At 36.8% G+C, this 13,610-nt stretch overlaps 1 protein-coding gene across 1 annotated transcript in view; it reads right to left on the reverse strand.

Annotated features, from left to right (window-relative positions):
- Positions 1-828: 828 nt before the first annotated feature.
- The window catches only part of GCSAML (germinal center associated signaling and motility like), a 59,384-nt gene continuing 46,602 nt past the window's right edge, over positions 829-13,610 (reverse strand). The window contains exons 4-5 of the mRNA XM_032847580.1: positions 1,531-1,559; positions 829-1,065 (exon numbers count right to left, since the gene is read on the reverse strand). Of these exons, the coding sequence (XP_032703471.1) occupies positions 829-1,065; positions 1,531-1,559 (266 nt within the window). The remainder of the gene's footprint in view (positions 1,066-1,530; positions 1,560-13,610) is intronic.

The raw sequence follows: 13,610 nt of genomic DNA on the forward strand, positions 1-13,610 counted from the left end.
TATGGAAAATCTGTTTTTCCAGCTTCTAGGTCCTTTCAGAATTAGTTACATTAATGTGTCTATTATCTCAGTGTATTTGTGGAGTGAGGTGATCTCAGGATCTTCCTACACTGCCATCTTCCCATAACTCCCAATATGCCTGAATTTTAAGACCAAACATTCTTGACAATCCTTCAGCAGAGTTAACTAGTAATAGATTAAATTAACTAGTATGTTGTAAACAAAGTTGTATGCACAAAATTTACTTTTTTATTTGTTTGTTTTTACTAATCTTTTAACAGAATCCTCTGATTCACCACTGGAGAAAAAGACAGTGGGTAACTAAATATGGCACATTTTTTTTTTCATTTTTTAATGACTTTCAACTTCCCCTCTCAGGAAGGTCAGTATCAAAACCTATTGATTCTTGGAACTCTTACCACAATTTACAAACAAGGATTACTAATACCTGAAAAAAATCAAAGTTTAAGTAAAAATCAGGTTAACAAGGGTCTTATACTTTAAAAGTTTATTGAGCAGATTACACCTCAAAAGTGAAATGGAAAATTATGAGTGGAAATATTTGGCATTTGAAATTTGGGGAACTGTGTTGGAATTGGCTATTAGGTCATATATCTATGGATGTACATTGCCCTAGGAAGGTTCCACCATCTCCATGTCTTTAAACCTTATAAGCAAAAAGATATAGAATACTCTATGTATTTTTGTCAATTTATATGGCTTAACCCAAACCACAGAGATGTCATGTTCCAAAGATGCAGAAACAATACCCTGGAGGTCAGTATTTTGTATATCTTTATTAGTGTAAAATTATGAAGCATGAGATTTCTAGTGGGGAAGCACAAGTTCATAATCATGCTCGAGGGTACAGGAAGAAGGCCTAGTAACACAAGTCATCTTAACAAGGGCATATTCTGTTTCTGACCCATTTCTAAATGGTTTCACTCTTTTTGTGGTAGAGTCAATATTCTCATAACCATCATCATTGGAGCTCAGGGAGGGCCTCCGACAAGGTCTGTGACTAATGATGGAGTAGCACAGTTCCTCAGAACCATTCTCATTTTCCTGCCAAGCACAAAAATAATATTAATAATAATAAATCAAGGATCTAGGACCATCCATCAAATTTGAATTAAGTGACTGCTCCTCCTTTCTTCTTGTTTGACAGTGATTTTACATATCGAGTGTCCAAAACCCTTTCTCCAAATCCTGATATCTTACAGACTTCATTTTAGCAAATGTGTACTGTGCTCCAAGCTACAAATATTTTTGTTATGATAGTTTTGAAAATTAAAATAATAAACTACAGTAGAATAGGGTCAACAATAAGAATTTACTCGTCACTAAAATCAGTCAAAATACTGTTTTTTAAAAATTTTCTCTATTTCTCCATTAAAATTATAAAGAAAATTATTTAAAGAATAAAATACTTTGATAAGCTCATTCAGAAATTAAAAGAAATCCTGCAGCTATCCTTAAATTAAATCATCTATATTTTGACATTTATCACATAAATTAGTTTTTTATTACCTGATTAGAAGTAGATGAAACATCTTTACCTGAAGGATTTAAAAAAAAAAAAAAAAAACTAAGTTTTTGTTTGTTTGTTTGTTCTTATTTTTTTACTATCACAAGCTGAGGAAAAAGGGGAAAAGGATAAAATACAGTGATAAAACTACAAGGAAGTCCACCATTTAAGCATGTGACATCTCATATTATTATTGATGTTCTCAAGCTGAATGACAAAATCAGGAAAGAAGATATGTGAATATATGTAAATATATGTTCAGGAAGCATTAATGTCATGTTTCTGTGTAATTTGCTAAAATAAAGTAAATTTGCCAAATAAAAGCAGATTTCAGAATTGAGTAATGAAATTTTCTTCATAAACATGTCATGACTATAAAGTATGGCAAGTTCAAAGGAAGAACAATTACATATGTAATTTAAGATATAAATTATATAAAGCTATCATAGGAAAGTCTTAATTCTTAAAGACAATCATTACAGAGGTAGATACTGAAGTAAAAAGATTAACTATTTCAAATTAAATACAAATATAAAGATTCAGGTTAATAGCATCTATAAGTGCTAAAGTAATTTATAGTTTTGTTGTTAATCTGAAATACACAACTAGTAATTTTTAGATAATTATTTATTTGTTCATATCCATTGTTTAAAGTTTATTTTTGTTTTCATTTCCCTTGCCTCAGGAGACATACCTAGAAAGAAGCTGCTATGGAAAATGTCAAAGAGGATAGAAAACTTAGAAGGCATATATGGAATCATAGAAGATATTTGCAAATGACATATTTGATAAAGGGTTAATATTTAAAATATATGAAAAACTTATAAGACTCAAAAACAAAATAAAAATACTAATCTAATTACAAATGGGCAGAAGATATGAACAGAAATTTTTCCAAAGAAGACATGTAGATGGTCAACAGACACATGAAAAGATGCTCAACATCGCTCATCTTTAGCAAAAAGCAAATAAATACTACAGTGAAATATCACCTCACACTAGTCAGAATGGCTAAAATCAACAACACAAGAAACAAAAGGTGTTAGTGAGGATGTCGAGAAAAGGGAACCTTCTCTCACTGTTGGTGGGAATGCAATCTGGTGCTGCCATTGTGGAAAACAGTCTGGAGGTTCCTCAAAAAGTTAGTCTTCATTTTAAAGAATAAATAAAGTGTAAATATTGTTACTCTGGCTTTCTTCTGACATGCATTTGCATGATAAATGTTTTCCAACCCCTCACTTTCAATTTCCAGGTATCTTTAGGTCTAAGATGAGTACCTTACAGGCAGCATATAAATAGGTCTTTTGTTTTGGTTTGTTTTCTCACTTTTAGAAACTATTTTCTGTCAACCTTATTTCAATTTTGGCTTTGTGGAGGAGCAGCTTAATACCACCAAGTGTTCATACCCATTCAGTGGCCTGAGCAGTGGGAGGTGCACACCAGTCTTCAGTGACAGGCTGAGTGCTCTAGTCTTCAGTAGGGAACTGTTGAACAGGAACAGTGGGCACCTGCATGCCTTCAGACCACTTTGGGACCTCAGGATGAGTAGTGATGAACTCAGCAACTGGAGCAGTGTGTTTAACCCTGAAATTCCTATTTGGTCACAGCCTTTTCAGCAGTGGCCTGATCTTTCTTTTCAACCTCTTCAGAGTCTCTGTAAAAGTAAAGATCAGGCATGAGCTTCCATGGTGTTCATGGGAAATGGTGCCACACGTGTGCAGAACTTCGCCAGGGCCAACATCCCCCACATCAACCCACCTGTTGAGTGAGCTCCACTGTTGTTGTAAGGGATGGCAATGCCCACATATCACAGAGGAGAGTCTGTGTTACACAGGCCAGGTAACATAAGGTACCTCTGTGAGGGGCTTGGTCAGCCCTGGGATCTATAACCATCAGAAGTCTCAGCTCCCAGAAGGCTATCTGGATCTGGTTAGTGAAAGTTCCAGGAGTGAAGCCACCAGAAATAGAAGTGGCTCTGGTAGCAGCAGCAAACTTCAGCATAGCTCACTGGCCAGTATTCCTGGATGTTAAGACACTGACATCAGCTGGGTTTTCAATGGCAAAATAGGCATGAGCTGCCAGCAGAAGCCTCTTCCATGTTCTCCTCAGATTCATGATGTAGATGTCATCACTTCTCCTTTTGTAGATGTACTGTTGCATTTGGAAATCAAGGTTGGTTCCACATAAAAGTGTTCCTGTTACAAGGAATTTGAGGACATCTTCTCCATTTATTTTCAGACATCAAGGGCTCTGGACTTTGTGAAATTTTCCTTGTAAGTTATGGTGGGAACACAACCAATGCCGTAAGGACCCCTCCCTGGGTACAGTGGAAAGGGATGGGCCTTGTTTTTTGTTTTTGTTTTTGTTGTTGTCATTTTGTTCTTTCTTAATATTCCAAAACCTATGTCTTTTGATTGGAGCATTTAGTCCATTTGCATTCAAAGTAATTAATCAAAGTAATTAGTGATAGATATGTATTTAGTCCCATTTATTACTTGTTTTGTGGTTGTTTCTGGAAACTTTCTCTGATCATTTCTTGTTTTCTATTTTTTAGGCTTTGCTGATGTTCTTTAGTGATATATTTGGATTTCTTTCTCTTCATCCTTTGCATGTTCATTAGTTGTCTTTGATATATGGTTGGTATTACATTTGTATACAATCTTTTCTGCAAATAGCAGTCTATATTTAGCTGATTGTCATTCAAGTTTGAATCCATTCTTTTCTTATTTACCCCACACATTTGAAGTATATATTATATTTTCTATCTGTTTTTGTTTTTTTTTTTTTTTTTTTTTTTGGTGTATGTTCCTTAGCTGATTTTTACAGAAACATTTATTTTTACTGCTTCTGTTTCCTGTCTTTATATTGTCACTTCTGATCTTTCCTTTCCACTAAAAGCGTCCTCTTTAATATTTCTTGCAGGACTGGTTTAGTGGTTATGAGCACCTTTCATATTTGTTTGGGAAACTATCTCCTCTTCCATTCTGAATAATAACTTTGTTGTACAGAATATTCTTGGCTGCATATTTTTCCCATTTAACACATTGAATATATCATGGCACTTGCTTATGTCTTGCCAAGTTTCTGTTGAGAAATATAAAGCTAGACTTATGGGTCTTCCCTTGCAAACTAAGGACTTCTGTCTTGTTGCTTTTAAGATTTTTTTTCTTTGTTGTTATATTTTGCAAATTTAATTACAATATGTGCTAGTATTGTTCTGCTGCTTTTGTTGATTTTGAAGGGAGTTCTCTGTGCCTCCTGGATCTGGACATCTGTTTCCTTCCCCAGATTAGGGAAGTTTTCAACTATTATTTCCACAAATAAACTTTCTTTGTCCTCTTCTCTCTCTCTCTTTTTCTTTTGTAAGATTTTATTTATTTATTTGAAAGAAAGTGAGAGAAAGAGCATGAGCTGGGGGAGGGGCAAAGGGAGAAGTAGTCTCCCCGCTGAGCAAGGAACCTGATGCGGGGCTCAATCCCAGGACTCTGGGATCATGACCTGAGCTGAAAGCAGTTGCTTAACCAACTGAACCACCCCGGTGGTCACCCTTTTTCTCTCTTTTCTTCTGGGACTCCTGTAAGACAAATAATATGTTTGATAGAGTCACTGAGTTCCCTAGGTCTATTCTCCTTCTGCATAATTCTTCCTCCTCTCTTTTGTTCAGTTTCATTGCTTTCCACTACTTTGTCTTAGAGGCCATTAATTTATTCCTTTGCTTCCTCTAAGCTGCTGGTCATTGAATCAGGTTTGTTTTTAATCTAATTTATTGTGCTCATCTTCTCTGACTGATTCATTTTAATGCCTTTTGTCTCTGTGGTAAGGGTCTCACTGATGTCTACTATTGTTTTCTCAACCCGATGTGTATCTGTATGATCATTGTCTTGGATCCTCTATCAGACATGTTGCTTATATCTATTTTACTTAGATCTCTGGATAAGTCCTCACATTGTTCTTTCCTTTGGGATAAATTCTTCTGTCTTTGCATTTTGTCTAGTTTTCTGTCTTCTTTTGTTTGTTAGAAAAGCCAGTTATGTCTCCTGCTCCTGAAAATAATGACCTTGAGAAGAAAAGGTCATGTAGCATCTGGAACTTCAGGAAATGTCTCTGGTGTGTGCTGTGTATGCTCTGCTATTCTGTTCTTGGCTGCTGTGTCCTATAGGCCAGTTGCCCGCAGAGGCTCTTCTTGCCTGTTGTGGGCAGTGTTTGGTCCCTGACTTGAATATGGTGAGTTTTAACTAGGTGCGCTCTAGTCTGCTTGTGTAATGAGACTTGACACCACCTCCACTGGAAGCGAGGCCCTGCAAAACTCTCTAGTTGGGACACATGGTGTAGGAAGGGTTTTGCTGGTCTTCTGGGGAAGGGCCCACTGTACTGGAACTGAAGCAACTGTGACTGAAAAGTGCAGTTACACCAGAGTACAGGTGTATGGGTCTTAGGGTAAGCAAGTTAAGCAGCCTGCATTGGGACTGCTCTGCTTCCCACAGATAGATCTGTATTTATGTTGAGGTGCAGAGGACAGAAATGGCACTGACATGCTCCATTTTTTCCAGAAGGGTATGTCCATGAATGCTGTTTCTCAGGGAAGTGCTAGGAGAGGAGCAAATAATCTCCCACCTGTGTGCCATAGGTGTTCTCCAGATTGCTGCTTCCATGCTGTCTCCTCCCCAGTTACTTGCCTGCCTTCTCTTCAGGAGCAGCACAGTGTCTGCCAGTCTCTATTCCAGCCTAGACCTGGCCTTTAAAACTCTAAGCTTTAGGCCATGCTGGTTGCAAGAACCTATGATATTCAGGCACTCCCATTTTCCAAGCCAATGGCTTTGGGGAAACATTCTTCTTGTAGGTTCCTCTATTTGATCCTCTCTCTCTCTTGCCCTTGTCTATGACCATGGCTCCCTCCCTTCCACAGCACCCATGATCTGTTTCTCCTCTAAACTACATCTTTGCACTTCCTATCTTCTTAAAGGTGGCTTCTTCCTTCCCTTTAGTTGTTGAATATGTCCCATCAATGTTCAAGTCTATTTCTGGGGCATTTAAGATGATTTGCTTATTTTCTAACAATTGAGAATGAGGGTTATCACAGAACACTAAATGGGGCAAAAATACCAATTTATAAGAGGAATATTGAGTAATTCTGAAATTTACAATTAATAACCTTGATAGTGACCCTCACTATATACTAGATAAATTTAACAGATTATATAAAACAACAATATGTTAATAATTTCTCATAACTCATTATTTTTTAAAAATAAAATGTTATGTTCAATGCACCCATTTCATATATGGGACTGACTGATTTATTTATTCATTTACTTATTTATAAATGTATTCATATAAAATGATTTAATTAAATAAAATTTCAATATTAATATTGTTTTATAACCATAAATTGAAGGATGTTCATTTTCACCTCTTATTCAACATGGTATTGGAAGTCTTAGCTGCAATAATCAGACAAAAAGAAATAAAGCACATGCAAATCAGTAAGGAAGAAGTAAAACATTCACTACTTGCAGATAATATGATGCTCTACATAGAAAACCTGAAAGACTCATCCAAAAATCTGGTAGAACTAATGAACAAAGTTATTAAGGTTACAGGATACAAAATCAATGTACAGAAATTGGTTGCATTTCTATACATTGATAATGAAGCAGCAGAATCAATCTCATTTACAATTGCCCTGAAATAAGATTGCACTGAAAATAAGATACCTAGGAATAAACCTGACCAGAGAGGTAAAAGATCTGTACTCTGAAAAATATAAAATACTGATGGAATAAATTGAAGAGGACACAAAAAAAAAAAATGAAAAGACATCCCATCCTCATGAATTACAAGAACCAATATTGTTAAAATGTCTATACTGCACAAAGCAATCTACAGAATTAATGAAATCCCTATCAAAATAACGACAACATTTTTCACAGAACAAGAACAATTTTAAAATTTGAATGGAACTGCAAAAGACCCTGAGTTACCAAAGCAATCTTGAAACAGCAAATCAAAGCTGGAGGCATCACAATTCTGGACTTTGTTGTATCATAGAGCTGCAGTAATCTGAGCAAAATGGTTTGGGCACATAAATAGACACATAGATCAATGGAACAGAACAGAGAACCCAGAAATAAGACTGCAATTATATGGTCAATTATTCTCACAAAATCAGGAAAGAATATCCAATGAGAAAAAAACAGTCTCAATGAATGATTTTGGGAAACTGGGCAGCAACATCCAAAAGAGTAAACTTACCAGTTTCTTATGTCATACACAAAAAATGAATTGCAAAATGGATTAAAGACTTAAATGTGAGTCCTGAAACCTAAAAATGCTAGAAGAGAACACAGGCAGTAACTTCTCTGACAGTTGTCATAGCAAATTTTTTCTAGGTATGTCTCCTGAGGAAGAGAAACAAAAGCAAAAATAAACTATTGTAACTTTATCAAAATAAAAAGCTTTTACACAATGAGGGAAACAATCAACAGAAGTAAAAGGTGATCTACAGAATAAGAGAAGATATTTGAAAATGACACATCTGATAAAGGATTAGTATTGAAAATATATAAGGAACTTATAAAACTCAACACCCAAAACACAAATAATTCAATTTAAAAATGAGTAGAGGACATGAGCAGACATTTCTGCAAAGAAGACATCCAGATGGCCAACAGATACATGAAAAAATGCTCCACATCACTCAGCATCAGGGAAATTCAAATCAAAACCACAATGAGATACCAACTCACACCAGTCAGAATGGCTAAAATTAACAAGTCAGGAAATAACAGATGTTGGTGAGGATGCAGAGAAAGGGGAACCCTCCTACACTGTTGGTGGGAATGCAAGCTGGTGCAGCCACTCTGGAAAACAGCATGGAGGTTCCTCAAAAAGTTGAAAATAGAGCTACCCTATGACCCAGCAATTGCACTACTGGGTATTTACCCTAAAGATACAAATGTAGTGATCAGAAGGGGGATGTTCACCTGGATGTTTATAGCACTACTTTCCACAATAGTCAAACTATGGAAAGACCCTAGATGTCCATCAACTGATGAATGGATAAAGAAGAAGTGGTATATATATAAAATGGAATACTATGCTGCCATCAAAAGAAATGAAATCTTGCCATTTGCAAGATGGATGGAACTAGTGGGTATTATGCTGAGTGAAATAAGTCAATCAGAGAAAGACAATTGTCATATGTTCTCTCTGATATGAGGAACTTCAGAGGATGGGGGGGTTGTGGTATGTAGGGAAGGATAAAATGAAACAAGATGGGATCAGGAGGGAGACAAACCATAAGAGACTCTTAATCTCACAAAATAAACTGAGGGTTGCTGGGGGTGGTGGGAGAGTAGGGATAGGGTGGTTGGGTTATGGACATTGGGGAGGGTATGTGCTATGGTGAGTGCTGTGAAATGTATAAACCTGATGATTCACAGACCTGTACCCCTGGGGCAAAAATACGTTGTATGTTAATAAAAATAATTTAGAAAAGATTAAAGCAGAAATTAATGATACAGAAACCAACAGAATAGAACAATAAAACTAGGAGCTGTTTTTTTGTTTTTGTTTTTGTTTTCTCATTTCTTTTATTTAAATTCAATTAGTTGGAGTGGGATCTCTGAAAGAATTAACAAGATTAATAAACCTCAGCCAGATTTATCAAAGAGAAAGGACCCAAGAAATAAAATCATAAATGAAAGAAGAGAAATCATAACCCACACAGACACAAACAATTATAAGAGAATATTATGAGCAATCATATCAACAAATTAGGCAGTCTGGAAGAAATGGATACAGTCTTAGATACAAACTACAAAATTGAAACAGGAAGAAATAGAAAATCAGACCCACAGCCCACAAAGAAATAGAATCAGTAATCAATAAAAATCTCTCAACAAACAAGAGTCCAGGGACAGATGACTTCCCAGAAGAATTCTACCAAGCCTTTGAAAAATAATTAATACCTATTCTTCTGAAACTGTTCCAAAAAATAGAAATGGAAGTAAAACTTCCAAACTCATTCTATGAAGACAGCATTACCTTAACCCCCAAATGAGACAAAGTCTCCCACCAAACAGGAGAATTACAGATATATATCCCTGAAGAACATGGATTAAAAATTCTCACCAAGATAATAGCTAATGGGATCCAACAGTACATTAAAAGGATTATTCACCATGACCAAGTGGGTGGATAAATTTCCTGGCTGCAGGGATGGTTCAACATCCTCAAATCAATGTGATACACCACATAAATAAAAGAAAGGATAAGAACCATATGGTCCTCTCAATACATGCAGTAAAAGCATTTGAGAAAAATATAGCATTTTTTTTTCATTATAAAAACTCTCAACAAAGTTGGGATAGAGAGGGTACATACCTCAACACCATAAAGGCCATAGACAAAAGACCCACAATAAATATCATTATCAATGGGGAAACCTGAGTGCTTTTCCCCTAAGGTCAGGAACATGATAGGATGTCCACTCTCATCACTGTTGTTCAACATAGTACTAGAGTCCTAGCCTCAGCAATCACATAACAAAAAGAAATAAAGACATCCAAATTGGCAAAGAAGAAGTCAAACTTTCACTCTTTGCAGATGACATGATACTTTATACAGAAAACCCAAAGACCCCAGCCCTAAATTCCTAGAACTGATACATAATTTCAACAAAGTTGTAGGATATAAAATCAACACACAGAAGTCTATTGCATTTCTATACACCAACAATGAAGAAGCAGAATGAGAAATCAAGGAATTGATCCCATGTACAATTGTACCAAAAACCATAAGATACCTAGGAATAGACCTAGCCAAAGAGGTAAAACATCTGTGCTCCAGAAAGTATAGAATAATTATGAAAGAAATTGATGAGGACACAAAGAAACAGAACAACACATCATGCTCATGGATTGGAAGAACAAATATTGTTAAGACGTCTATACTACCCAAAGGAACCTACACATTTAATACAATCCCTATTAAAATAAAAGCAGCATTTTTCAGAGAGCTAGAACTAACAATTCTAAAATTTGTATAAAACCAAAAAATACCCCAAATAGCCAAAGTAATGTTGAAAATGAAAACCAAAGTTGAAGGCATCACAATGCCAGGCTATCCAAACCATATTACAATGCTGTAATTGTACAAAGCAGACACATAGATCAATGGAACAGAATAGAGACCCCAGAAATGGACCCACAACTCTATCATCAAATAACCATCAAAAAAGCAGTAATGAATATCCAATGGAAAAAAGACAGTATCTTCAACAAATGGTTTTGGGAAAATTGGATGGCCATATACAGAGGAATGAAAAGGGATTACTTTTTCACTCCATACAGAAAAAACAAATTCAAAATGTATGGGAAAGACCTAAATTTGAGAAAGGAACCCATCAAAATCCTAGAAGAGAACACAGGCAACAACCTTTTTGACCTCAGGTGCAGCAACATGTCTCCACAGGCAAGGAAAACAAAGCAAAAATGAACTATTGGATTTCATCAAGATAAAAAGCTTTTGCACAGCAAAGGAAACAATGAACACAATTAAAAGACAACCTATGGAATGGTAGAAGATATTTGCAAATGACATATCAGATAAAGGGCTAGTATCCAAGATCTATTAAGAACTCATCAAACTCAACACCCCAAAAAACAAATAATCCAATCAATAAATGGGCAGATGACACAAAAGGACATTTCTCCAAAGAAGAGATACAAACGGCTTACAGACACATAATAGTTGTTCAACATCACTCATCATTAGGGAAATACAAATCGAAATTGAAACCACAGTGAGATATCACCTAACCTCTGTCAGAATTCTTAAAATTAACAACTCAGAAAACAACAGATATTGGGGAGGATGCAGAAAAAGGGAAATCCTCTTAAACTGTTGGTCAGAATGCTAACTGGTGAAGCCACTCTGGAAAATAGTAGGGAGGTTCTTCAAAAAGAACTTCAAAAAGTTTAAAATAGAATGACCTTAGGACCCAGCAATTAGAATACTTTGTATTTATCCAAAGGATACAAATAGTGATTTGAAGGGGCACATACATCCCAATGTTTATAGCAGCAATATACACAATAGGCAAAACATGGAAATAGCCAAGATGTCCATCAACAAATGAATGGTTAAAGATGTGGTGTATATATACAATGAAATATTACTCAATCATCAGAAAGAATGAAATCTATTTGCAATGATGTGTGTGTAAAAAATATGCTAAGGTATTATGGGTATTAATGCTAAGCAGAATAAGACAGTCAGAGAAAGACAAATACCATTTGATTTCACTCATATGTGGAATTTAAGAAAACAGAGGAACATAGGGGAAGGGAGGGAGACAAACTATTAGAAACTCTTAACTATAGGGAACAAATTGAGGGTTGCTGAAAGGGATTGGGTGGAGGGAAGAGGTAATTGGATGATGGATATTAAGGAGGGCACTTGATGAAATAAGCACTGGATATTGTATGCAGATGATGAATCACTAAACATTAGCCCAAAATTAAAATACACTATATGTTGAGGAGGAGGGGGAAGATGGCAGAGAAGTAGAAGACTCTGTTTAAACTGCTCCCCTAAACTCAGCTAAATATCAACCAGAACACTCTGAATACCCAGGAAATCAGCCTGAGATGTAAGATTATACACTTCTGGATCTCTACGGGGGCAGAAGACATCAGTGGAGAGGTAAAGTAGAGAGGGAACACTTGGACTGATGTCAGAAGATAAACAGATGAGGAGGGAGCCACCAGAAGTGACCCATTGGAAAGTAATGCATCAATACAAAAGTGCCCTGTGGTTGGGGACCGGTATTAACTTGGAGTATGGTTAAAAGCACTAAAAAAAAAAGCAAAAGATCTTAAGGGCTAACTGGTGGAATCGGGTGGGGATGGCATGGGCTTAAGCCCACGGACCCAGGATGGCCACCACAGGCAACCACCATGCCAGAGAGAGTGTGGCGGAGCCTCTGTGGTCCCTGAGCTCACGGCTTTCTGCTGGTTGCACCACCACTTGGCTGGGAACACTCCTGCCTGTGCCTGAGAGAGCCTGATGTGTGCACTAGCCAGCAGTCTCTAGGACTGGCCAAGGGTCTGAACACTCCCAGCCCATGCCTAAAAGAACCCTGTGTGATCTCTGGTCAGGTTAGCCTTCTTGACCGCATGGCAGCAGAGTCTGAGAGCACCCTGCATGGGCCTGGACTCCAGACACCAGGTTCGGCTCATGGTTTTAGTGGCACAGGGGTGCAGAGACAAGTGGGCACCTCCAGTGACCACTGAGACAGTGACTGAGGGTGTGAACCACCTGTAGGACGTTGTGCCATTCACCAGAGTTTGCAGAGGTGGAGTCTGTATGTTCTGGACCACCCAAAAGGGAGCAGACTGAGGCTTCTCTCTGAGGTGGAGGTTTGGGCGCAGTTTGCTTTACACCAAACCTCCAAAAAGCCACAAAAAGCCACCAAAAACCAAAAACCTCCAGGGGATGAAAGCCTGAAAAATTGGTTTCAGAGCCCAGACCCTTGGTAGGGGACAGGGTGACTCAACCCAAGCAAGACTGACTAATAAAAAATGCAGCAGGACCCTCCCCCAGAAGGCAAGCCAAAAGAACGAGAGGACAACCACCACAGGGTCCCCATAAAACTGTAAAACCCCCAAATCAGGGGAAAACAACATATTAAGCTCACAGTATTAACCTAAAACCTGTATATTTTATAGTTACAACTTTTTTTTTAAAATTCATTCTACAATTGTTCTTTTAATTTTTTTAACCTACTTACGTTACAACTAGAGGTTTAATACAGCATGTTCCATAATAACATTTTAACTTGAACTTATTGAATACATACACATGTGTTTTTCTTTTTTCTTTTTTTTTCTAGTATACATATAAGCTTCAAAGTAATCCTTTTTCCCTATTCAATACTACCCCTATATATAAACCAGTTTTAATCTCCCTTTATCTCTGGAAAATTGAGTACTTTAACAAAGATATCAAGATACACCCAGGAAGAATCAAAATAACCTTCCTCTCCCACACAAAATTTATAACACCCTGCCATCTTTTT

This window comes from Lontra canadensis, unplaced genomic scaffold (genome assembly GCF_010015895.1).
Source record: "Lontra canadensis isolate GAN:19392208 unplaced genomic scaffold, GSC_riverotter_1.0 scaffold190, whole genome shotgun sequence".
NCBI lineage: Eukaryota > Metazoa > Chordata > Mammalia > Carnivora > Mustelidae > Lontra > Lontra canadensis.